The sequence below is a fragment of the Ipomoea nil genome, unplaced genomic scaffold (assembly GCF_001879475.1).
Source record: "Ipomoea nil cultivar Tokyo-kokei standard unplaced genomic scaffold, Asagao_1.1 scaffold1334, whole genome shotgun sequence".
Lineage (NCBI taxonomy): Eukaryota > Viridiplantae > Streptophyta > Magnoliopsida > Solanales > Convolvulaceae > Ipomoea > Ipomoea nil.
In genome coordinates this window covers 633,066-660,833 of record NW_017617762.1, presented here as the reverse complement: position 1 = coordinate 660,833, position 27,768 = coordinate 633,066, and the positions used below count along the sequence as shown (strand labels likewise).

The 27,768-nt window shown below is 33.7% G+C and overlaps 1 protein-coding gene, 1 long non-coding RNA gene and 1 other non-coding gene across 3 annotated transcripts; all 3 read right to left on the bottom strand.

The window, feature by feature from the left end:
• Positions 1–251: 251 nt before the first annotated feature.
• TRNAN-GUU lies at positions 252–325 on the bottom strand. The gene has a single exon. It is a non-coding gene; the product is annotated as a tRNA-Asn (tRNA).
• Positions 326–12,935: 12,610 nt separating this feature from the next.
• LOC109185594 lies at positions 12,936–18,454 on the bottom strand. The gene is made up of 2 exons (XR_002054989.1): positions 18,417–18,454; positions 12,936–13,004 (listed from the first exon to the last, which is right to left on the bottom strand). It is a non-coding gene; the product is annotated as an uncharacterized LOC109185594 (long non-coding RNA).
• Positions 18,455–23,273: 4,819 nt separating this feature from the next.
• Positions 23,274–27,231, bottom strand: LOC109185560. The gene is made up of 5 exons (XM_019335499.1): positions 26,602–27,231; positions 25,003–26,520; positions 24,775–24,885; positions 24,604–24,691; positions 23,274–23,494 (listed from the first exon to the last, which is right to left on the bottom strand). The coding sequence occupies exons 1-5, from the start codon at positions 27,229–27,231 to the stop codon at positions 23,274–23,276; spliced, it is 2,568 nt and encodes an 855-aa protein (XP_019191044.1).
• Positions 27,232–27,768: the final 537 nt, after the last annotated feature.

The window sequence follows — 27,768 nt, the reverse complement described above, 5'->3', positions numbered from 1 at the left end:
ATGGAGATTTTTCACATGTATACAAATTTTGCTCAACAGCCACATATAATTCGTATTTAACATGACATTAAAATGAGTTTTAAAACTATATTGTTACCCCCTAATTTGGTACTTAATTCGAAAATAAAATCATAAGTTACTAAATTAATTCTTAGATAAATTGGAGTTAATCAACATACTTATTAAATACAGAATTAATTCTTTGAGAGATTAGAGTTAATCAACGTACTCATAAAAGATAAAATGCAATACGCTAGAAGGAGGGCTCGAACCTCCGACCTTGTGGTTAACAGCCACACGCTCTAACCAACTGAGCTATTCCAGCTTCTTAAAAATCTTGAAGAAAATTAATTTTATTAACGCATACTAAATTAGAAGACGTACTAATTAGGTGAGGTCTCTTATTTAAAAGAGGGGCTAAAACAAAAGATACTACTATTCGGAAGAAAAGTCTATCCAAAAAACTAGTCCCAATAAAAGAACTTCGTCTATAACACATTTCTTATTTGGAAGAAGTAGTCAAAGAAGAGTTAGGTCAAATCGAAGGGAGGCAATATATTTCAGATAAATATTTGATGTGATTAGGATGTACGTGTATACAAATTAAGTCTGTGGAGTCTTGAGTGTATAAATATATAATATTCATCTCTTAACATAAGAGAACTCAAATCACTTTAACACGATCTAAATTAATAGTAGACTCTACTCAAAATAATGTTTCAAAAGTGACAACTCACATGTCATTTTTATGCCAATTTTCCAATAAAAGGAAGTTAAAGGAGAAGATATGTTAGCAAGCTATTTTGGATAAAGCTCTTACCAAGTGATGAATAAAAGAAGGAATAACAATGAACAAATTTGAATGAGCCTAAGTTTTCAATGCGCACATTAAAATTCCAACTATAAAAACGAGTCTAAGTTACTTAGAAAAGATTAATGAAAAGGAGTCTAAGTTGGGCTCCTCAGGATGGAGTAGGGTACAGTGTAGGTTGGGCTCTTTGTACGTATAGTTAGGCGTGGGACTAACTGAAAGGCTATTCATGCAACTCAGATTCGTTGGGTGTCGGCCGGGTTGACCGAGTTCAGACCCTGCTCGGTTCGAGACGTGGCTCTATGACTTACCATGGAGGGATGTGGTTAAATGATTTAAGTAAGATATGACAATCAGATAGCCAAAGAACTTTGTGGTTATGCATGCTTGAGTTGCAACAATCACATGATGGGCGACCCACTGACGCATTGACCCACTAGGAAGTAAGCTTAGTGCAGCCCTGAGATCCATCATGATTTACATGCATCCTCTAGTGATTCTTGGAGTGGGAAACTAGAGACTAGGATTGATATGACTTCAGTTGAGAAACCTATGAATTAAAAAAAAAAAAAAAAAAAAAAAAAAGGAAATAGATGAAAGCAAATCAATAAGTGAACACTAATATAATAAAACTTGTCTCCCCAATGCTTGAAAGAACGAATCTAGTACTTCGTGCTTCAAAGCTTAAATCCAAAACACTTAATAGCTTAAATCCACAACACTTTAATTATGGATTCGTTGAATAAAAATCTTACAACTCGTATACTTGGCTGTTAAGAATAAGCTTTGATAAAAGAAAATGACAGACAAAACTAGGAAAAACTACTCTGCAATTCATTAATGATTAACTTACTTGTGTCTTTAGATTCCTCAATAGAACATACAACATAATTGAACTTTGAGGTCATAGATCTCAAAATTTTGGAGACCACTTCAGCATCAGACTTATTCTCTCCATTTGTACTCATCTTGTTAACTATTGAGAGAGTGCGAGCAAAGTATTCATTGACAGATTCACCAATCTTCATTTCAAGAATCTCAAACTCTTTTCTCAGAGCTTGCAGATGTGCCTTTTTCACTCTTGTTGCACCTTGATATTTCTGCTTCATTGAATCCCATATGCTCTTAGCGGTATCCTTCTTAAGAATCGTCTCTAGAATTGAGCGGTCTAAAGCTTGAAACAGATAATTCTTAGCCTTCAAGTCTGTCAACTTTAGACTCTCAATACGTTTCTTCTCTGCCTCTGACGAGGTACCACCTTCTGCTGCTGCAGGTACCTCTGTTTCCACAAACAATCCAATATTCTTTGGATCGCAGAAAATTCTCCATGAGCATTGCCCAATGATCATAGTGTCCATCAAATTTCGGTACAGGTGGTTGCACAAATGAGCTTTCTGTCGCCATTCTTAATCACGTAGAGAGCTGCTGCTTTCTAATTTAATCAGACCCAGTGAGTGGCTCTGATACCAAATGTTAGGAATAATAGATCTCAAAGTTCAATTATGTTGTATGTTCTATTGAGGAATCTAAAGACACAAATAAGTTAAATATTGATGAATTGCAAAGTAGTTTTTTTCAGTTTTGTCTGTTATTTTTCTTCTATCAAACCTGATTCTTAACATTTAGTTCTTAGAAAAGAATTGAGGAGCAACCAATAGTAATGAGAGCGTTGATAAGTGCCAAATGCAAAATTATTTAAGGAGTATTTTGAGACTAATTTGGCATTGAATTGGCTCTGCTTATGCTTAAAAGGGACCTAATATGCTATAAGTTGTGTTTAAGATCTAATTTTTGGTACATTTGTGTTTTGAAGGAAAAGAAGACCAAGTAAAGGATATTTTGCACAAAATGGAGCAAAATTGGGACAGATTCTGCTAGCACGACGGTGTTGGATGAATTTTTCTTTCAAGTAAACGAGACAAAGGAAGAGAGAAAACCAAATGGAAACTAAAAAAAAAAAAAAAAAAAATGTAGTCCTTGTTTGGAGTTGGATTACTTTGTTCAAGTGATGATTCTTTTTATATGATGAAGTATTATTTTTTCTCTGAAAAATGAAGTTGTAAAATCTGGAAAAAGGAAAAGAATGAAGAGAAACGAGGGAAAAAGTGTTAGAAAAAAAAAAAAAAGTAAAGTAAAAATTTGAACCATTTGTCTAAAAATTCATGTTTGATTTTTTCTCTGTTAAAACTAATGAAAAAATTACAAATATGGGGCAAATTATTGTGTGGACCATGGTCTACATAGTTGTGTGAGTCATAAATACAATATACATTTTTAATATACCAAAACTATATTATTTGTGAACTGAATGTACATTATTTGATAATATATAAAAAGTCGTGTACTTTCAAATAATATATTTTAGGTATACAAATAATATACTTTTAATATATTAAAAATGTACTTTTTATTTATGGTTCACACAATGTGTGGACCTTGGTCCAGGGAATAATGAATGCAAATATGGTTTCCCCTAGTATCAGAATTAAGCCATGACATGTTTTGTAATTTATATCGTGGACCAGGGTCCACATAGCATTATGGACCATAGATCAAAACGATGTTGTTTGATGTTTAAACTTTAACAGACTTCGTAACTTCCCGTTTCTCATGTTTCATCACAAATTTTAATCTATTTTAGGTACAGAATCCTTACGCTGAATGTACATAATTGCATGACATGATGTACAGAAATGCATAACACGAGATACATACACATGCTTTCAATTTTACTTATTCTCAAATCTGATTTATGTAAATAATCTATGTCCTATAGACACATAATTTCATAATACAAGACATAAATTCGTAAAATAAGATACACAATATGTTTTATGTTATACAACTACTAATCAATTTCAAGTACAGAATCCTTACGCTTATTATACAAAATTGCATAATATGATGAACAGGAACGCATAACACGAGATACATACATGATACATACACACACACACACACACACACACACACACACACACACACACACATATATATATATATATATATATATATATTTATTTATTTATTTATTTATTTATTTATTTATTTATTTATTTTACTACGAGATACATACACATGTTTTTAATTTTACTTATTCTCAGATCTGATGTATGTAAATAAATAAATAATTTATGTCCTATAGGCACATAATTTCATAATACAAGTCATACACTCATACATTCGTAAAATAACTCACACACTACGTTTTGTGTTATACAACTACTAATCAATTTCAGGGTACAAAATCCCTACACTTGATGTACATAATTGCATAACATGATGTAAAAAAATGCATAACACGAGATATATACACATGTTTTCTATTTTACTACGAAATACATACAAATGTTTTCTATTTTACTTATTCTCATATCTGATTTATGTAAATAATTTATGTCCTATAGGCACATAATTTCACAATACAAGTCATACATTCGTAAAATAACTCACACACTATATTTTGTGTTATACAACTACTAATCAATTTCAGGTTACAAAATCTCAGGGCCGGCCCTGGGGCAAGGGCAGGCTGGGCCCTTGCCCAGGGCCCATGCTTGGGGGAGGGCCCCATCCTATCTCTTATATATAGTATATATGTATTGAGTATAAGTAATTTATATACATATGTCTTATAGTAATGTGAATTAGTTTGGTTGGTAAGATACTTGAATTTTAACCTCATTTATTAATCAAAGGCCCGTGATCTAATCCTTCCCTTCACACTTTAGAATTCATCAACTTTACTTCTTTGCTTATATTCTAATGTATATTTTAAAAATTTATTTTTATTAATTTTTTTGTGTTCATTACCGAGTAGTATTTTTAATGTAGTTTTTAAATATATAAATTTTCATATATTTATACTAAACATATTATGAAAATTTTTTATATTAAATATATAAATTTTTATATTAAATTTTTAATGTAATTTCTAAATTTATAAATTTTTATATACTTATACTAAACATATTATGAAAAATTGAATTAAAAAAAACTTCAATCAACTCATGTTAACCAAACAAGACACGTAAAAATAGGACAGAGAGGGTTATATGATATATTTTGAGATTGAATTATAAAAAAATTAAAAGATAATTTACTCCTACCTTTTTATGACTATCTAATCAATGTAATATAGAAGCTTTTATCATGTGTCATTATATGTATTCAAATTATTCTAAAAAAAAATTTAAAATTTATCTATTTAAAAGAAAAAGTATTTGTATTAAAAAATATATATTTATAAAAATCAGATAAATAATATAGAAGATGTGTGATTTATAATATACTTTATGTTCAAACTATTTTATCTCGATAATTATGTTTCATATCTTTTTACATTTTTTATTGCGTTTTGAAATAGTTTAATTTCTTCCTCCTAGTCAAAAAAGATTTTTAACTTTCCATATGTTTGTAATTATTGTTTTATAAATTTTTAATAATAATTAATTTATAAGTTAATTTATAAATTTATAATTAATTTTTCCATAAACAATGTTATTGTTTATAAGTTAACTCGATTTTAAATTATTTATTTATTTTTATAAACTATAATATTATTTATTTATGAAGGCACTTATACGATTATTTATTATTTTGCATTAAGGAAAGCACCTAGAAATATTTTTTTATGATTATTGTTCTGTATGTAAAATTGTAAAAAACTTGTTAATCTTATTTAAAGTTATTGATATTAATAATTTTTTTATTATTTAATTTAAATTTTAGGCATGAAATATATATTAATCGGGGCCCTTTTTTTTTTTTTTTTTTTTTTTTTTTTTTTTTTTTTTTATCCTGCCCCGGGCCTATAAAATAATAGGACCGGCCCTGCAAAATCCTTATACTTAATGTACATAATTGCATAACATGATGTACAGAAACGCATAACACGAGATACATACACATGCTTTACAGTATTTAAAAAAAAAAAAAAAAACTTATGTGATGCGAACTGAACAACAAACGGTCGCCGTTAAAATTAAAATTCAAAACGACGTCGTATAGGATCAAAGTCTACAATACATTATGGATCCTGATTTACGATATAACGATTGGAGGCAAATTATTCTGTGGACCCGAGTCCATTGCATAATTGTTCACGATTAGATGTGTTTTCCATTTGATCTTGTTGAACAGCCCAATCCAATTTGTTTGGTTGATTAATGAAATCTAGCCCAAAGCCCAAAATAAGGCATATTATATCATGGATAAGGGTATTATAGACCCTAGTGAAAAATCACATTTAGATTGTGTTTGTACTTAATAATATATGATGTGTTTATAGTTAATAGATTATATATTTGTAAATAAATTGAAGATATATAATATGTTAACTAGAAGTACATAATATGTTAATTATATTACATTGTGTCCGCAGTTAATATATTATGTGACTTTAATTTATATACACACATAATTTATTAACTGAAGACACATAATATGTTAACTGCTGACATATATTTTTGTATCAGGATCTAATATACAAGGTGGAATATGATTCACGGTATAACAATGGCCAAAATAAAGGGCAATTGGACAGAAACAGCATTTCAAAATTTGGACTAAATGATGTGCTCTCCATTTTGCAAATGAGTTTTAATTTGAATGCCAATAATCATATAGTTTAAATTCCAAACTTTACATATAAAACTATAAAAGTATGTTTTAAGTTTAACCTTCTTAGAGCATCTCCATGGTGACGTTAAAACACCAAATTCCAAGGCGAATCCACCAAAACTGCAAAATTGACTAGTCTAAGGGGTTACTGCAATGCGACATAATGCCAATTTTTTTGGCATTGATGAACAGTGCCACAACATATATGGCGCGACACTGTTCATCCGCGACAAACATAGAATGAGGAGGAATTTAACTATTTTGCCTTTTTTTTTTTTTTTTTTTTTTTTTTTTATTTTTTAATTCTAAATGTATCCTTTATTTGTTTTATATGTAATTTGTTATTTTGTTAAATACTTATATTTAAAGCTTATATTATTAAATATAAATTATATCATTTTAAATATTTCATTGAGACGATCGAAACAAGACTAATATTGAATATATATTAATTAAAATTTCAAATACATCAAACATAACTAGAACATAATAAAAATTAAAATACATACGACATAATATTGATATTAGAAAATATAACACAATTTTAAAAAATAAAATAAAATAATAAAAAATTAATGTTAATAAAAATTATTATTTACATCACAAGTTATATTTTATATTAAACTAATTAAGTTTGAACTAAATTATATTAAACTAATTAAATTCGAACTAATAATTGAGAAATCAAATTATTTTAGTGTATGTAGAAATTTGGTGATTTGGTGTAAATGGGTTGGAGATGAATAAAATTTGGTGTGAGAATAAATTCGAACTAATAATTGAGAAATCAAATTATTTTAGTGTATGTAGAAATTTGGTGATTTGGTGTAAATGGGTTGGAGATGAATAAAATTTGGTGTGAGAATATGCTGAGGATATTCTTTCTGATGTTACATTTGGTGGAAAAATTTGCTGTTTTGATGTGAAGTGGGTTGGAGTTGCTCGTACCCATAATAATAATAATAATAATAATAATAATAATAATAATAATAATAATAATAATAACAATAACAATAACAATAACAATAACAATAACAATAACAATAACCAAGACTATGTGGTCTCATGGTACCCGAGTTGGACTTCCATTTGGAAGGTTGTGAGTTGAAGCCTAATATTACATTGTAATAGAGCCAGTAGCATTCAAAAAATTTTACATAAAAAATATATTATATATTTTATAAAAGCTTCTATAAAAAAAATTATAAACAATGTATTAATAGAAGTTATAAAATGTTTGTAAGGGAATAATCAATCTAGAGCTTTAATGATTTTTGTAGACTTTTTAATATGAAAATATTTGTAAAAGTTTATATATAAATGTTTGTCATACAAATTTTTATAGATTCATACAAATTTTATAAAAGTTTAAAAGATTTTATGAAAGTCAAGGGAGATTCTTCTAGGGAAGTCATTTAAAATCCATCCTTTATTATATAATAAAGCTATATGGTTTGGGAAATAATTAATGTTACAATTAATGCCACAACATCCTTTATTATATATATAAAAAAAAAACACAACATTTAAAAAATAAAATAGCTATATATTATATAATCATATAAAAAATATACTTTTGAAAAATAAATTAAAATAGCTATATATTATATAATCATATAAAAAATGTGTTCAATTAGAGTTTAAATTTACACATACAAAATTTGAAATTTGCTTTCAAAATGTAATTATCTTAGTTATTATTTGTATTGTGAAAATTATAATATAGATGAAATACAATTAAGAATAAATCAATGTAATTATGTAAATTATCTCTATAAGTTTATTTGAATATGCACATAATTAGAGATTATATTAACCATACAAAATTTTAATTTTAATTTTAATTGTAATTTTGTATTCTATAAAAATAATAAATACTTGACCAATGGAAGCTCAAAAATATTATTATATTAAATAATTTAAAATATTTATTTTTTTATTTTTTATTTATATTTATAATACCATAATTTTTTTCCGTGCATCGCGCGGGTGAATTACTAGTTACTTTTAAAGACTATAAAAAGTCTTTGATTGAATACAACCTAAGTTTACTTCTTAATTACCCTAAACTATAAATAAATATATAATTGAACTTGGAAGCTCGGAAGCTGGTCAAGGTGATGAGTGACAACCATGACCTTAATTAGTGACTTTGTCTTTACGCTCATCACTGATTTCAAATTTCTTGTCTCGGGAGTTTGAGGAAGTTTCATGCACGTTATAAAGGAAGAAAATAGGTGTGCTGATTTTCTTGCCAATCTTGATTAATTTACGGAAGGGGGAACGACAATTCTTGAGGCTCCTCCAGAAGATATGTTAGGGCTCCTAAAGGGAATAAGAGGCGAACTTTGCAAACAATAGTAAACTGTTTAGACAGTTAAAACTATGATATAATAAAAAGTAGTCATAATTAAACAACTTTAACGTAAGCTTTTGATGTTCTTTATTATAAATGATGCACTTATAGGTCTGTTTAGTGCATTTTTCTATTTTTTTTTAAAAAAAAATTATTTTCTTTTTCGACAGTATTTTTTAATTTATTTTTCCATCAAAAATAGAAAATGTTTTATCATCCATATTATTTTTTAAATGAGAAAACAAAAAATTATTCAAACCTACGTGCTTATCAATTGTTTTTCTGATGTAAACCTATTAATAACGCTAGTGGTAGGTGATAATAAATCAATAATATCAAGTAGTGTGGTTATGTGTGTGCATTGAGTTGAGTAGGTTATATCTAAATTTTATGTCGAATATTAAAAATTTTAAGTGTTATTTTTGAATTTTAATTCGAGTAATAAGAATATTATTTATGGATGACAACAAATAAAATAATATTGTGGTCATGACCTTTAGAACTCTATACGACGGGTTAGAATAGTTGATAATTGGATTTGAATCAGGTTTGGGTAGTACTGAAATTTCCATATCAAATTTTGTGTCTGTGTGTGTCTATTTTTTTTAAACAGATTTTGGAATGATTTTAAGTACTATATGGATATTGCCGATTAGATTTGGAAAAGGTACATGTAATATTAATTTGTATTCGGGTAGTTCTAAATATACTTAGACCAAGATTATGCGGTCTAATGGTACCCGGGTTGGACTTCTATTTGGAAGGTTGTGAGTTCAAGCCTCGGTGGAGGCGTTATTGGTTCTTTGTGTTTCAGTAGGTTGAGAAAGTATATGAACAGATACTACAATGTAATAGAACCAGTAACATTCAAAAAAAATATATATACTTAGATTCATATTTAAAAATAACTAAATAAACGGGTACCTCCTACCTACTATCAATCCTAATAACATGGGTAGAATAAAAAAATTAATAATATTATTATATGTAGTCATAGTAGTAGATATATAGATAGTATGAATAACGGTGGTGATGGGAGTAAATAAATATGGGTGGTGATAGGTAGGTTATATGTATAGACGTATAGTTATTAGTTGGATAGATAATATATGAGTAGATAAATATGTTAAGTGGAAGTTTACAAATAATATAATAATAATAATAATAATAATAATAATAATAATAATAATAATAATAATAATAATAGCGATTATAGATAAAGTGATCAGGGATCGAGTCTCACCAGCGGCAGTGAAGGGGATTCCAAGTGATCAGGGATCGAGTCTCACCAGCAGCAGTGAAGGGGGTTCCTGTGCGCAGTGAACACAGTCTAGCCTCTGTAGATCATGTTCAGTTGAGTTACCATGATTTACATCCTTTCAAATGCTCTATCGGGTCGGGGTGTAGGGGGTCCTTAGGATTGGGGTTCAGCCTTTTGGAAGAATAATAGCTAAAGTTATGTTTGTTTTCATATTTGAAATAATCTAAAAAACAAGAAAAAACTGTTTTCAAAATCCTTTGTTAAATTGAGAAAATGGTAAAACTAAAAAGATTTTCAGATTAAAAACAAAGCTAAAACAAACACTTTTTGGGATCGTTATGCTGTGCATCCGTATGCACCATGTATGGATGCAAAAACGACGCCGTTTTATTAAAAACGTGCATCTCACTTAAAAAAAAAAAATCCAGTTTCGATTCCCCTCAACAGCATTATGTTGTTCATTCATTCTGGAATTTTAGTTCATAGATTCTGGAATTTTAGTTCATTGATTATGGATATTTAGACGTGAATCGAAACTGATTTTTTTTCATTCATGCTGGATATTTAGTTCATTCATTATGGATATTTAGTTCATTCATTATGGATTTTTAGTTCATAGATTATGAAATTTTAGTTCATCGATTCTGGAATTTTAGTTCATAGATTCTGGAATTTTAGTTCATCGATTCTGGAATTTTAGTTCATTGATTCTGGAATTTTAGTTCATTGATTCTGGATAAATTTTTTTTTTAAGTGAGACGCGCGTTTTTAATAAAACGACGTTATTTTTACATCCGTATGCACCATGCATGGTGCATACGGATGCACAACATAATTTGCCCTATTTTTGGCTTATTTGACCACTATTAACTTTTTGATTTTGTTAAAAAATCAATATAAGTGTTTGGTTAATTAGCTTTTTGTAACTTTAAATGCTAAAATTCAAAAAATTGCTCAAAACAACTTTTTCAATTAGCTTTTTTAAGAAAAGAAATTATACCAAACAGCTATCAGCTAACAACTAATTTACCAAATACCTTTCCACAATCAGCTAATGTTATCAACTAGTTATACCATCTAATTAATCCAATCAACTAATAGCTAACAGCCATTTACCAAACAGGGTCATACAGTCTGTAAAGTAATAGTAATGGAAACTCATATATATAGTCATGTGAACTGGATCACAAGCATGCGAGCTAAAGTCTTCATGGATGACATCCCATCTTCCCCCACTTAAAACAAGCTTTAATAATGTCAATAAGTTCAATGATGTCTATTAACAACTTATTACATCGACTAGAACATTATTTCTAGTACTACGAGAATGATTATTGTGGGAGAGGATCATGGATCACATCTTCATTCATAAAAACCTTAGCTTTAATTTAGTTTTATCCCCATGGTTAATCGTTGCCTTTAATTTAATTTGCTACGCTAATCAGAGCTTTGTTGGTAGATTTGACGCAATAATTGAGTTTAAGGCAACTAACGATATATGTGACTTTGGGGTATCATAGATACTGGTTCAAATGAGAACAGGGCTTCTCGTTTGAATTGCACCATTAGATATGCGGAAATGCACCACATAGTGTTCGGAAATGCATCAGAATGAAATGCACAAATGCACCACACCTAATGCTACAATTTCGAATACTTTGTAGTGTATTTATACATACCTAATAGTGTGTGACCGCATGGCTGCACCAGAAACACTATCCGCATGGGAACCTAACCTTGTATATATATCCTTTGCTCTAAGATGATATTCATCATTATCATGTTATATGTACATTACATGCATCCACCAGCAATTATCACACAATGTTTGATTCCATTAGCTAAGCCACCAACTAACTTGATTTATCTTTCAGGGAACTTGTTATGGTAAACTAATTTTTCACTGTCTTGTACCCTGATAAGTTGGGGTAGGTTTTTTTTTTTTTTTTTTTTTTTTTTTTTTTTTACCATGACTCTTTACATTTAATAGTTACCGTGGGGGCTATTATGTATGTGTTAGTGAAGCTAATCAAATGAAACAAGTACTATAAAGTCATTTAGGAATCTACAAGTTAGTTTAGTTAAGATCAATGACTTGAGACCTATGTACTAAAATCAAGTCCTAGCTCCTGATTTTAGTCGATAAAATAGTTCCTAGACTTTAGCTCTAATTACCTTGACAAATTACAATAAAAAGTCTTTTTTAATTTTTATTACTTCATTTATAAGATCCAAATTTAAAGTGTGCAAAGTTTAAAGTGTTTGATGTCCCTAATTGTTAGTCATACCCTAATTAATTAGTCCGTTGATGGCAAACTTTAATCTCATTAGTGAATTTTTCAAAATTATTTAAAAATTTATATTTATGACTTCTTGGTTACTAACTACTGATAATTTTTTTTTTTTGAATATTATTGATTGTACTACAATGTAGTATCTGTTCATAACTACTTTCTCAATTAATTAAAGTCAATATCGCCCCCACTAAGACTCGATCTCACAACTTCCCACTTAAGGGAGTTAACTTAGTGTCATTGGACCATAAGGTCCTTGGCAAATGGCACTAAATAGTGATATTTGATTAGATTTAAATTTAAATTGGTGATATTTATTGATTCAATTTTTTTTTTTTTTAAATAAACAATATAGGATTAGTGGGTGGTGGAACAGAATGTTGTTAGGGATAGAGAATATGATTAAGGTTAATTAGTCAAATGTGAGTTCACTTTAAACCGAACAACATATGTTAGTTTCAAAGGCAGGACTCTTAATTTCCACTCAATTTCTTTGTCAATCTATCAGCCAGTTATCCAAGGAATAATGGTCCTTCGACCACAGCCCAGCATGTACCATATTGTATTCATAGTTTTTTTTTTTTTTTTTTCAAATATACCTAATGGCATATAAAAATAATTTAATGAAAATTGTAAATGGTAAATTTAGAGTCGATAAAACTCAAAATAAAGATATACTCCGTATTTTCTCTCTAGAATGCTAGGGTTTTGCTTTCTCTCCTAGGGTTTGGCTAGGGTTTTGCAATTTCAATACTTTTCCCGGATTTTAATCCGTTCTTTAACGTCGAAGCTTCTGTTTTGGATTGTGTCGAGACTTGCTGATTGTGTTGCGCCGTAAATCTGTTTGGCTTACGTCGTAATTCCTGTGTGTTGCGACGTGGAGGAGCGCTGGTTGGTTCGCACACGTAACCAGCTGATTGCTTCTGGATATTGTGAGCGTCCGGCATGGCTTTTGAGGGAGGGGAGGAGCATGTCGAGGCTTTGGCAGAGAGGTGGGCAGACATCACTATTGAAGATGAAGAAAATTGTTTTCCGCCGGATGATGTAGGGGTGGATGCAGGTGCTGAACCTCCGGTCAAACATGGAGTGTTGTGGGCAGATTTTTGACAGCGAAATTGATTAAGCTAGAATACATGAGACAAGTTTTGGCTTCGGTTTGGCAACCGGTGATGGGTGTGACGGTGACAGAGATACAGAAGGGTTTGTTTCTTTTCATTTTCTTCCATAAAACGGATGTAGATTATGTTCTCGATGGAGGGCCATGGGCGTTTGAGAATAGTACCTTGGTGTGTCGCCTAGTTGATGATGGGGTGCTGCCGGTTAATGTAGTCTTGAACACTGTTGACATGTGGGTGCAGTTGCATGATGTGCCCATGGGATATACATCACAGCCAATACTTGAGCAGATGGGTAATTTCATTAGAACCTTTGTAAAGCATGATGAGAGGTTCGTGGGGGCGCCATAGTTAGCGTTTTATCGTATCCGTGTGTCGATCCCAGTTGATAAGCCGTTGCGGAGGCGCATGAAGTTGTTGAAGCGTGATAAAACTACATGTTGGGTTAACTTCAGGTACGAGAGACTACATTCCTTTTGTTTTTTTCTGTGGTTTAATGGGGCATTCCTACAAATTTTGCGTGAAAGCTCGAGTTTCTATGGTCCCGGTTCAGCAGTATCCATATGGCCCGGAGATGAGGGTGGGGGTAGTAGGGGACTGAGGGAGGTGGGGGAGAACTGGTTGGTACCTGTGGGTGGAAGGCCGAGAGATGTGGTTGGGGGTGCGGTGGGGGGGGGGGGGGGTTCGGGTGGGTGTGTCAAGGGTGGAGGGGGAGCGGGTGGGTTCGGGAGGTGGTGTATTTGTTGAGCCGGCGGTGGAGGCGGTGGCGAAGAGGAGAAGGGAGGAGGGGTATGAGGGAGGGAGGCGGACTGGGGAGGAGGATATAGCTATGGCCGATGTGTCAAAAAACATGTTCATGGCGGGTACTGCTGTGCAGTCCCGCCCGTCATTATGAGTACGTTATGTTGGAACTGTCGTGGCTTGGGCAATCCACGGACAGTTCGGGAGGTGGTGGACATGGTGTCCAGTAAGAAGCCGGATTTTGTATTTTTGATTGAGACAATGGTGAAGAGTGATCATGCGGAAAGATTACGTGTAAAACTAGGGTTTGAAGGGGTCTTTTATGTGGATCCTGAACGACAGCGTGGTGGTTTGGCATTATTATGGAGGTATAATAACACTGCACGGTTGATTAGTTACTCTAAAAACCATGTGGATGTGGAGGTCACGTTAGAAAGTCACCCCCCGTGGCGAATAACGTGTTATTATGGGTTTCCAAAAAGATCCAGGAGGCGGGAGTCATGGGATTTATTGAAGAGGTTATCAACGCAATCCACACTACTATGGGTTGTCATTGGTGACTTTAATGATCTTTTATTCCAGTCTGAGAAGCGAGGAAATAATCCACGCCCAGAAAATTTGCTACGAGGTTTTGGGGAGACACTAGATTTATGTGGTTTGTTACAGTTGCCTATGGAGGGATACCCATACACTTGGGAAAGGGGTGAGGGTACTGAGGACTGGGTTGAGGAAAAGCTTGATAGAGCAGTAGCAACTATGGAGTGGCGTGAGCTGTTGGTAGAAGCCAAGACGGTTAATATACTCACACGTAAGTCAGATCACTCGGTGATATTTCTGAGTATTTCTAATCCTATAGGATTTGGTGGAGGTGGTCGCCAGGCGTTTCGCTTTGAAATGGCTTGGCTTCTGGATTCAGGCTGTAGAGGAGTGGTGGAGCAGGCATGGCTTGATGGACAGGGGAATGGGCTGCTGAATAACCTACAGTTGTGTAAGGACCGATTGCAGGCCTGGGGTGGAGATCGGTTTCATATGTTTGGTAAGCAGTTGAAACTATTACATGCCAAACTGATGAGACTGAAAGGAGGCAGAAGCCCCGCAGTGCTGGCTGAGTACAATACAATCAGTGCTCAATTGTTCCGTCTGGAGGCGCAGGAGGATATCTATTGGCGACAAAGGGCGAAACAGCATTGGCTCCGTGGGGCAGATGCAAACACCAAATTCTATCTTAGGTATGCTTCATCTCGTAAGCGGAAAAATTATCTGACTAGATTAAAAGGGGTGGATGGAAGCTGGGTTACTAAGGGTGCTATGAATGCTGTTGTTATTGATTATTTTGTTGATATTTTTAAGTCATCTAATGCCCCGTCTCATAGTACTTTTTTGATACGGTGCCCCCTCGTGTGTCTGAATTGCATAATGAGTCTTTATTGAAACCATTTGTGGCGAAAGAGGTGAAAGGAGCTTTATTTGCTATGTTTCCGGATAAGGCACCGGGGCCGGATGGAATGAATCCAGGCTTTTATCAGCACTTCTGGGGTGTTGTGGGAGCTGAGGTGACAGAATTTGTGCTCAATTGTCTTAATACGGGTGTTTTCCGGAAGGGATTAAATGATTCTAATGTTGTCCTAATCCCCAAAAAGAAGGTCCCTGAGAGTCCTGCAGATTTAAGGCCAATCGCATTAAGCAATGTGGTCTATAAGATTATGGCTAAAATGATTGCGAACCGGATGAAGCCGTTTATGGATACTATTATTTCGGAATCACAGAATGCTTTCATTCCTGACAGGTTGATAACAGATAATATCCTAATTGATGCTGAGGTGGGACATTATCTTAATAGGAAGCAATGTGGAAAGGCTGGTTGGGGGGCCCTAAAGCTGGATATGGCTAAAGCGTATGATAAGATGGAGTGGACTTTTTTGAGACAGATGATGAGAGCGCTGGGATTTGCAGAAAGATGGGTAAATTTGATTATGTTGTGTGTTACTTCGGTTTCGTACAACATCCTTATAAATGGTGCAATTGGAGGAGTTGTGGTGCCAACACGGGGCCTCAGGCAAGGAGACCCCTTGTCTCCTTATCTGTTTATTATTTGCGCAGAGGGATTGTCCTTGATGTTGCAGCAGGCATAGTCTATGGGAGCTATCCATGGGTGTAGAGTAGCAAGAGGGGCTCCGGCTATCTCTCATTTGTTTTTTGCAGATGATAGCCTCTTGTTCTTTAAGGCAAATACCCAGGAAGGGGGTGCAATTAAGCGATGTTTAGAGTTCTATGAAAAGTTGTCTGGCCAGTCTATAAATTATCGTAAATCCAGTATTTGCTTTAGTAAAAATACATCGGAAGAGATAAGGGGGGGAGGTGGCCGCAGTTTTGGGGGTGGCCCAGGCGATTGACTTCGGGAAATATTTGGGGCTACCGTCGTTTATTGGTAGAAATAAGAAACAGGTCTTCGCTTACATTGAGGAAAAGATTCGGCAAAGGGTGGGATCCTGGAATAAGAAATTGTTGTCACAAGCTGGTAAGGAGATTCTGTTGAAAACGGTAGTCCAGGCTATGCCTACCTTTTCAATGGGTGTCTTTTTGTTAACGAACTCACTTTGTGTGGCGATTCAGAGGACTATGAATAGGTACTATTGGGAGAAGGGGGGCGCAGGTGGAGGAGGTATTCACTGGATGGCTTGGGATCGTCTCAGTATGCCCAAAGTAGCTGGGGGGCTGGGTTTTAAGGACCTAAAGGCCTTTAATCTTGCAATGCTGGGGAAGCAGGCATGACGTTTCCTTACAAAGCTAGAATCTTTGGTTACAAAAGTATATAAAGCAAGGTATTTCCCTAAATCTAATTTTATAGATGCTACTGTGGGAAATAGCGCTAGTTATTGTTGGAGAAGTATTATGGCTGCCCATGAACTTGTATGTGGAGGGATAAGGAGGAGAATTGGGAATGGACAAACAACATTGATAGGTAAGGATCCTTGGCTATTGGATTTGGATTATAAGATCCATACTGATTTACCAGATAATATCTATGAGGCGGGAGTATCAGGTTTGATTGATCAGGATACTCGTACCTGGGACCTGGATATTTTGAATGATATTTTTGACCCCATTGATGTAAATAGAATCCGCAGGGTGCCTGTTTGTCCGGATTATGAGGATTCATGGTATTGGTACAAGGAGCAGAATGGATCATACTCTGTCAAAAGTGCTTACCGGTCGGTAGTGGGAGAAATACAAAATAATACTGGTTTTGATAGATGGAATGCATTATGGAAATTGGATGTGCCACCAAGGTGGAAAACTTTCTTGTGGAGAGCCATAAGTGGTATTTTGCCAACTACAACAGACTTGGCAATTAGAAGAGTTGATGTGTCTCTATCCTGTCCTATATGTCTTGATTTTAATGAGGACGTTATGCATTGCTTAATAGAATGTCAATATGCTTGTCGAGTTTGGAATGAATCTTGCCTTGATATAACTTCTGTGTTTGGGGGATATTTTGTTGAGTGGTTTCAGAATGCAATGACTGTGCTAACGATGGAGAATCTTATTCAAATTGTTGCAGTCTTATATCACCTCTGGATCGCGCGAGTTTGGGAGGGGAGTATGAAGATGCCGAAGAAGTTGTGGTTGAGCGCCAAAGCAACCCTCACTGCCGTGGCAGCAGCTCGGTCACAAACGCCTCCAACGGCACAGCAGCAATATCACGCTGTCACGCCAGATGGACCAATCTGCTATGTAGATGCGGCATGGATCCCCTTATCACGGACAGCAGCGTTTGGGGCAGTAATGTTAGATGGGCGCGGAGGCTTTGTGGCGGCAACGACTGGTCGACTTCCGTTTTGTGAAAATGCTATCACAGCGGAAGCTCTAGCTTGTAAGGAGGAGTTATCTTGGTTGAAAGATCGGCAAGTAACAGAAATTACAATTTTCACAGATTGTTCGGTCCTACAATCCTATCTATCCAGAGTTGGCTCGCAGCCCAGATCATATGTTGGAATTGTGGTTCATGAGTGTCAAGTGTTTATGGCACAATTTAATTCATGTCAATTTCGTTTTATTCCTAGACGTTTAAATATTATTGCTCATACATTAGCTTCGTTGGTCTCTGACCAGGATATTACTATGTATTGGGACGATGTCCCTCCTGATGCTATTATTCCACACTTACAGTAATGAAAATTTGCAGCTTTGCTTTCAAAAAAAAGAGTCGATAAACATGCCTGTTCTTTTTAGTTGTAGTTATAAAAACTTCAAGTATTTAAAAATAAAAGAAATAAAAAGAGAAAATAATAATTAGATGTCGGGGAGCATTGTTGGGAGCTATGGAGATCAGAGATGAAATTATGAAGAATTTAATAAAAGGGTTATCCTTGATGGAAAAAATTGATTTCTCCATAAAAAATATTTAATGATGTAACGTATTGACATGCAATAATTGAATAATCAGACACAATGATTTAATGTGGAAACTATAACGGTAAAATTTATGGGCCTTTTAAGCTAATTAAGTCAAGCCAAAATTCACATACTATATATATTGTAGGTATATGTACATAGGTAACCATGATCATGGAATGAAAGAGAGGATTGGGGTTGATCAGATGGAAGAGAGGATTATTTTATATGTTGAATAATAATGTGTCTTGCCCTTGGGTATCGGACTATTCAATAATAAATCGAGATTATACCAGCTGGGTTCCCTTGACTATTGCGATTTCTCGACAAAGTCTCCTAACTATTTTTGTTGTTCAATTTTGTCCCTTAACTACGAAAATGTTACCTAAATCGAACCTCTGTTAGTTTTCATGTTAAATCACCATTTGATAGATGGGTAATATTGTCCTTTTAGTATGTTGGCAACTATGTATAACGTCCAGAGTTGAATTAGAGACGGAATTCCTAATTATATAGACAAAATCAAGTCTAGAGCTATCTCCTTCGCCATTACAACAATCTCGCAAATTTATGAATTTCAAATATAACTAATAGTCATCAATCTCATACATTAGTTCTATACCGCATATATATTTTCTTCTCCCCTTCTCCCACCATATACATATTTTGGTCAAGTTAACAATTGTAAAAGTTTTAACATGTTACTAGTGTCACATTAAATCACTGAAATTGAGAACTAAACATAATATTAACTTATACCCGATTAATCACTTGTGTCCCCTCCTTAATTAACTAGGATTTATTATCATGAGTGATGAAACCCCTTTAGAGAAAATTGAATAGGTATGACTTTAGCCAATGAAGACGAGATAAGTAAATTAAGCATTGTGGTGATTGACAAGACTCAACTGAAAGGAGCCATCCCAACACTTAGAATCTCAAATAGTTGATAGATATAGCTAGCTAGGGGCATGAGCTCATTTCTCTTAAAAGAATTTGTCAAAAACTTGTGTGACACCGTCTCACGGACAAAAATCTGTGAGACGAATTGGGTCAAGATGAAATGTAATATTTATATTTGTAAATATAATACTAAATCAAGAATAAAAGATTATTATATTACTTCTATACACTATTACAAAACATAGCTACCACGGCAGTTATTTTTACACATACACTGCGATTTTTGAAGTACCGTGTAAGTGACTGACGTGGTAAATAAATATTTTCCACAACGATTTTAAATTAAAAATCACCGTGTATGTTGCCTATATACGGCGGTTAAAAAACAGCCGTGTAATCATAAACATACATGCCGTATTAATGATATTGAAAAAAAATACATACCTTTGAAGGTGGTTATTTAAAAAAACTGTCGTCTATTATGTGACGTATAGTATAATAATATATATTAGAATGCGGTTATTTAAAAAACTGTCTTTTGATCTATTAAATGTCGTAGTATACCATTTTTGTAGTAGTGATGGAAAAATGTAATACTTTAAAAAAAATATAATACTTTTACATTTTGATGTAAAAGTATTACATTTTCCTTTATCAGTGCAATATTACTTATAAGGGAAAATATAATACTTTTGATAAATAAAAAAAAAAAAAAAGGTGATACTTTTACATCAAAATATAAAAGTATTACATTTGTCATAAAAAGTATTAAATTTTTCTTAATGGGATGCTTGGTTGGCATGAATTTCAATTCCTTTACAATGAAATTCATTATCCATGCCAATTACACTGTATGATCGGATGAAATTGCAATTCCCTCATTGAATTACAATTCATACACTCCCGCCAAAGAATTCCAATTCAACATGGGTGCAATGGAAAAATAAAAAAGTTTACAATTTTGCCCTTTATTATTGTTATTATTATTATTATTATTATTATTATTATTATTATTATTATTATTATTATTATTATTATTATTATTATTATTATTATTATTATTATTATTATTATTATTATTATTATTATTATTATTATTATTATTATTATTATTATTATTATTATTATTATTATTATTATTATTATTATTATTATTATTATTATTATTATTATTATTACACAAGGATATTTTAGTCTTTATATCACTTCTTCATTTCTCATTCCCAAAATTCTATTACCCTCTACAAAACAATATAATTTGAATCTCTTCTTTATTTCCACATTATTATTTTATCACTAAATTATAATTTTTTTCTTTCTTAATTCTCTTCTTTCAACCAAACGCCCGATAAATGTGATAAGAAAGTTGCTCATCATTTCCCGATCCACTGTAAAGTAACATATGAAAAAGCAGGTGTGGTCCGCATGAGCAGCTCAATTGGTCATAGAGGTGAAGTTTGGAAAGAATGATCAGGGATTGAGTCTCACCAGCGGCAGTGTGGGAGCAACCTCTTAAAGTGAGGGGGTTCCTTTTGCGCAGTAAGCAAAGGTCTAGCCTCTGTGATTCATGTTCAGTTGAATTACTCAATGCTTTGTCAGATCGAGTGTGGGACGTTAAATTGGAAAGAATGAAAAAGCAGGTGTGTTGTTGATGATTATTCAACGCTGAGGGACAATATATGCCAACATTTCAACGACAAAACTTTCGGTAATTGATTGCGTTTAAAATTTAAAAAAAAAAAAAATTGATTAAATCCAATCTTGTAATGTTTTTTTGGTATAGCCCAATTTTAATTATTTTGTATTACTCATGCATGCGTACATGTTGATGTTAAATTGTTAATCATCTGATTTAATACATAACCGGGGGCAAATTCAGGTCAGATTCCAATGCTTTCACAGCCTATGGTTCCAATTCTGCAAACGTGTTTATGATCATTCCCTTTCTTTCTCTTAACTTCCTGCCATGTTTGGACAAATATTTTGTAACCTTTGGACAAATTGTAAAATTTGTTTCCTAACAGTATGGTGAGGTAGGAATGGGGTTCGATTTTTACCTCGAGTATTGTGGTTTGGTTTGTGTACGGTTGGGTTCGTTGTGCGTAAAAGTGTACCATTTAGTAGCTAGATTAGCTCGATCGACTAACTTCCTTATGGGCCTGGAGCAAGGTTGCAGTAGGCGTTAGGACAGCGCCTAGCGCCTAAGCGGTCTAGGCGGAATTTAGGCGGCGCTAAGCGGACGCCAAAAAAACAGTAGCAGACTTGCAGTTTGACAATTTTAATGAGGCTGTTTTCAACATTCAATCAAATAACACATCCAAATAAATGAAATAATGATAATTTATAAGTCATAACATTAAAACAATATTAAAAATTAAAAATACTCAAATATTTCAATCATCTAAAGATTCAAAGTATCAAACTAGTCTACGGGGTATATATATCATATTATATATACGTATGTATGTGTGTGTGTGTGTGTATATATATATATATATATATATATATGTATATATATATATATATATATATATATATATATATATATATATATATATATATATATATATAATGATAAAAAATTAGTCAGACCGAGCTGATCAGGTTAACTCGACCGAAATGGACGAGTTAACTTGGCTAAGTTAGACGCTAGGCGGCCAAGTCAACCGAGTTAGGTGCTAGGCGGACGCCTAGGGGGAAAATCGTCACGGTTTAGGGGCGCCTAGCGCCTCGACCGATTTTTACAACAGTGGCCTAGAGTGGGTTCATGGGGTATAAGATATATTATTATGGCGAACTCTAAAAACCTAGATTAAAAAAAAAAAAAAAAAAAAAGAGGATAATTTGTATTAAGTAAATAAAAATATATTTCTATAAACGTATGTTTTTAAACTTTTTACAAGAAAAATTACAAATTAACTGATATAAAATCAATTAATTATTCTAAATCAATCTCATACATTAATTCTATACCCTACCATAAATTATATGATGAGCAAATTTATGAATTTCAAATATAACTAATAGTCATCAATCTCATACATTAATTCTATACGATGAAGTTAACAATTGTAAAAAATTTAACATGTTACTAGTGTCACATTAAATCACTGAAATTATGAACTAAACATAAGATTAACTCATACCTAGACCTAACAATTCGCATATATGGGTTCATTAACGGGTCAACATGATAATGACACGAACACGATACGGTTAATTAAACACGGACACGACACGTTAAGGTTAACGGGTTCAAATTTTTAACACGAATACGAACACGATTTGTTAACGGGTCAAACGTGTTAACACGATAGACACGTTTTGTTAACAGGTTTCTGATTGTGTCGACACGATATGACACGTAACTCGTTTAAACCCGCTAAACCTATTAATATATTAAAAAAACTAAAATTTAAAGTTAAGTTATATAAAAAAAAAAAAAAAAAAATCCTACAATTCAATCCATCAAACAAACTAAAAAAATATTAAATTTATAACATTCATAAAATGATAAAGTAACATCCAAAAATCATAATTAAAGAAGTTTATGCTAGTTTTTAGAATAAAATTGAACATAATAAAAAGGGGGAATCGCACTTTTGGTCCCTCAATTAATGTCAATTCTGCAATGTCATCCCTAATTCCCAATTTGGACATAATTGGTCCCTCAATTATTCGTCCACTAAGCAGTTTTGGTCCTTCTGTGACTATGGCCGTTTGACACCGTTTAAATCAAGGGTAAGGGTGGAATTTCACACATCATTGGTTTTACTTAATCGTTTTCAGCCCGTTCCTCCGCCATTCTCAGCCATTTCCGCCACCACACATGAAGAACCCTAACCTCCGCCATTGACACCTTTCCACCACTTCGAATAGAATACGCTATTAAGGACGCCATTCGCAATGTCTTCAACACTATCGGGTCAACACAATGGATGCCAGAAGTGCGATGTTGGTGCGGCGAGGTTGCTCCGGTAAAGATGTCATGGAGTACTGCGAATCCAGGGAAGAGATATAGAGCTTGTCCACATTATGGAGTAAGTTTACAAAACCATTATAATTAAATACCGGCCAGAAAAGTTACAAAATTTCAGTTAATTTGTGTTTGTTTGTTACACTTCCCATCAGGGCAACGGCAATTGTTGGTATTTTGAGTGGATTGACAACGATGTCTCCGAGCGTGTTTCCAGAGTCATTAGAGGGCTATTGAAAAGGTTGGATAAGAAGGAGATGGAAATCCAAGAGTTACAAACACTTATTGAAAAAGAAAATGGTGCGATGAAGAAGATGAAGTTGGAGTCTAAATTTTCATTTTTTTATGGGTTTGCACTTGGTATTGCAGTTGCCCTTGTTTGTGTGGGAATTGGGATGGAAACTAGTGAACAAAGTCCCAAGTTTTTCCAGTTGAAGTAGTATTTAGAAATTAGTGGTACTATGTAAGAATTGTTTTGAGGTTCAATTCCAGATTTGGTTGAGTTTAATGCTAAGCAGTTTTATGTAAGGAAATGAAACTTTTTTTCAGTTGAATGGAAAGTATATTTTTATATTGAGATGAATATTAAGTATATTTGAATGGCAAGGGATGGTAACCAATTGTTAAGACCCAAAGCCACTGTCTAATTCTTAAATACAAACTGGAAAACTGCACACCAAAGTAGTAAAAAGTGTCTACTGGGAAAGTGCCTAACTGGCAACCAATTGTTAAGGCCAGACTGAACTAAATCTACTGACTAAAGGCCAAAGTATACAACAAAATAAACTGCCAAAGAGTAGACAAAAGCAATTCATTAACATGTTAAATTGAACCACCCTGTCAGATCAAAAGATCAAAGTTTACAAAAGATCAAAGTTTACCAAAAGATCAAAGATTACATAAGTAACCACTTCTACCAAAATAGACCAAAATAGACCAAAATGCATCAAAAGTTTCATAGTTTCATATTACTACAAAAATACACCAAAGTTAACATTCAGTTTTGTTTCTTCATTTGAGTAGCTTTTTTTTTTTTTCCTTGCCTCTCTCTGGACTGCATTAGCTTGTTGCAGGCTTGAGATTGTTACAAATTTTTTCCCTGCTCTTGTGATGACAGTTGGAGTAGCACTTCCACTTGGCTGTTGTGAAGAAATAAAGTGGGACAGTGGAGGGACTTGGCTCTGAACTAATTGTGATGGTTGAGATGTCATTACCTCCTGCAATTCCATAACAAACAAGGGTAAATTCAACTGACTGTCAAACTAAAAGTATTAAATGCTGATGGTGGTCATTAACTTACCATCTCATCAAGTACAAAAGTTGGCACTTGTGTCTCAACTGGGATATCCTCAAACTGGCCTTGAATGTGTACATCACCCTGTCCAACTACCACCTCATCCATCTCATGTACCTACAAATCAATAACATTAAAAAACAAGGCAGTTTTATTTACAAAACAATGCAGGTCCAACTAATACCTGTGGTGGATTGTTTCCTTTGCAAGTTCCTTTATTATGTCCTTTTTGACCACAAACCCTGCACCTTTTGACTTCTCCAACTTTCCTTGTTCTTTGTGCAAGGCTGTCCTTCTTGGTTTCTTCAAAAGGGCTGATCTTTCTCTTTTTTTTTTAGGCCTCCCAGGTTGTGCCTTATATTTTGGGGGGAGTGGAGCTGGAAGATTGGTTTTGGGCCACAACTCAGAAGATGAGATTGGTAGTATTGCTGGCTCATCTGCTCTGAAATAAGAGTCCACTGTATAGCAATTGTGTACATAGTCTTCTGGTCTTTCCCTTTGTTTTCTTATAGCTGCAATTGCATGACTACAAGGGATGCCTGTGAGATCCCACCTTCTACAGCTGCACTGTTTCTGGAGTAAACTCACCTTGAAGACCTTAAAATTCTCATCATCTACTTGGTACATGTTTTCAGCAGACTTATAAGTATTGTACCTGCATGCCCTATCCTTTTCCTCTTCTATCAATTTGCATATCTTTGGACAAATCTTCATCGGATGATTTTTTAGTCTTTCTCTATTTTTTTGCATCCTAGTCATAAGATATATTCTTAACTTCTCACACAAAGTTAAGATTGGTTTATCTCTGAAATTTAGGATAGTGCTATTCCATGATTCACACAAATTGTTAAGTAGCAAATCTGTCTTAGGAAATGTACTAAAATATGCCCTACAATAATGTTTAGCATCTCTTGCAGCTAACCAATCAGCAGCCTTAGCATTTATCTTTTTTAACTCCTCCATTTGCCGCCTATATTCTGCTTCTGTTGTTGCTTTACACACTGCCCACAGTTTCTGCTTGAGTACATTCCCACTGAAACCATCCTTTACAAAGTTAGCATGCATGTGCCTAACACAGAATCTATGCTCCATTCCCGGAAACAATTCTTCAACAACAGGTATCAATCCCTTTTGCTTGTCTGAAATCAATGTCCAAGCATGAGGGTTACTTAAAATATTAAGATCACTGTCCAATCGTTTCAAGAACCATAACCAACTGTCCTTCAATTCCCCTTCAACAATGGCAAATGCTATATGGAACAAGCTGTTATCTCCATCAACACCTACAGCACTCAAAAGTTGCCCTCCCTTCTGGCAACCCTTAAGATGACAACCATCTAACCCAAAGAAAGGTCTACATCCTCTCAAGAACCCTTCTTTGCAGGCTGCAAAGCAAATATAGAGTCTCAGAAACCTAGGTATTCCATTGACAGTAAACTCACTATCAAGTTTCATCTTCACAGAAGTTCCCGGATTGCTTCTTTTCAATTCCTCACAGTAATCATTGAGTAAGTTGAATTGTTCTGAAACATCACCTTCCAGTTGCTTAAGAGCCTTTTGTTTAGCCCTATATGCCTGGTGTTTACTGACCTGACATTTCAAATTTGCCTTCACATGTTCTTGAAACTGTATTCTACCCCATTCTGTATTAAGTTTAATTTCATCCTTGTACATTTTGGCTAGAAAACCAGATTTCACAGTTCTATTTTCATCTTGATCCCCACATGTGTGTTCTGGAATGTATGTTTTAACCTGAAATGGACTTTTTGGATTGCTTCTTGAGGCAAAAATTGTCTAGTTGCATATGTCATTGTGTCTACACACAACCCTCACTCTACTGCTTTCATTGTTTTTAAAGTGGATATCTTTTCTCCTAGTTGCCTCATAATATTTAACAGCCCATTTAAACTCATCTGATGTTTTGAAAATCATTCCAATCTCAAACTTAAAGCCTTCTTTTTTCAAGTTCCTTTCTTCAAAAACATTCTGTACACCACTGTCTCCCCCATCAGAATCTTCAGAATTCTCTAAACTCTTAAACACCTCTTCAGACAATTGGCACTCTACTTCTTGTACTTCACCCCCTTCCAGTCCAACAGCAGGATTGACCTGCTTAGAACTAGCCCTAGTGTCCATAAGATTAGGGTCTTCCTCACCTTGATCTTCACCTTCAACCTCATCCTCATTTTCAGAACTCTGGTTTATTCCATCATAGAGTAGGCAATCATCTCCCAATTCTCTAGATATGTCTACCTCGTAATCCCATTGGTCATCAAATAAATGTTCAACAAATATTTCTACCTCCTTGTTGGGTGGAACCTCTTCAACTAAACTAACTATGTCTGCATCATTCAGTAGAGGCTTAAGATCAGTTTTTGTTGGCTTCTTCCTACCATTACCCTTAACCTTAACCAGATCCCAAAATTGCACCTTTTTATCAGCATACCTCAATTGTTTCAGCATTCTCCTTAAATCTAGTATACTGCCCTCATCACAGTTGAAATGGTCAAAGAACTAAACTCCACCATCCCTATAACCAACAGTTGGATGCCATACTAAATCCCCACCAATATGGAGTTTTATGCTAAAGACAGAGGATTCTTCACCAACATCTATACAATGCAGTAAAACAATTAATTGCAGTGAAAATGGTCTACTTCATAGGTCCCAACAACACAGAATAAATGTAGGCACTTTTAGATGCACTTTGGGAAACTAACACAAAATACATATATTCAATTCCAGGCAAGTAAAAATGGTCCCCATATGCTTTCTCCTTTTTCGCTTTTTCTATTACAGTACATGTGTTTCTTTGGTCCCCACCAAACATTAACATAGAACACAACAAAATGCACATGTTAACATAATAGTAAGACAAAATACATTGCCCAGTTAAATGTGCGAACAACAAAACAAACAAGCAGTTAGAATTAAAAAAAAAATTAGGGTTGAAAACTTACAAGTAGGAGTGCTGTTTAACCCATTAATTCTCCTACTAGT

What these genes read in the sequence shown, in the direction of transcription:
- LOC109185560 (XM_019335499.1), bottom strand. Translation starts at nt 27,231, where the DNA reads ATGCTGAAACAATTGAGGTATGCTGATAAAAAGGTGCAATTTTGGGAT. An exon ending in CAAAAGGTGCAGGGTTTGTG is followed by an intron (nt 24,886 to 25,002) that starts GTCAAAAAGGAC and finishes ATTGATTTGTAG; the next exon opens with GTACATGAGATGGATGAGGT. An exon ending in CTTTTGTACTTGATGAGATG is followed by an intron (nt 24,692 to 24,774) that starts GTAAGTTAATGA and finishes ATGGAATTGCAG; the next exon opens with GAGGTAATGACATCTCAACC.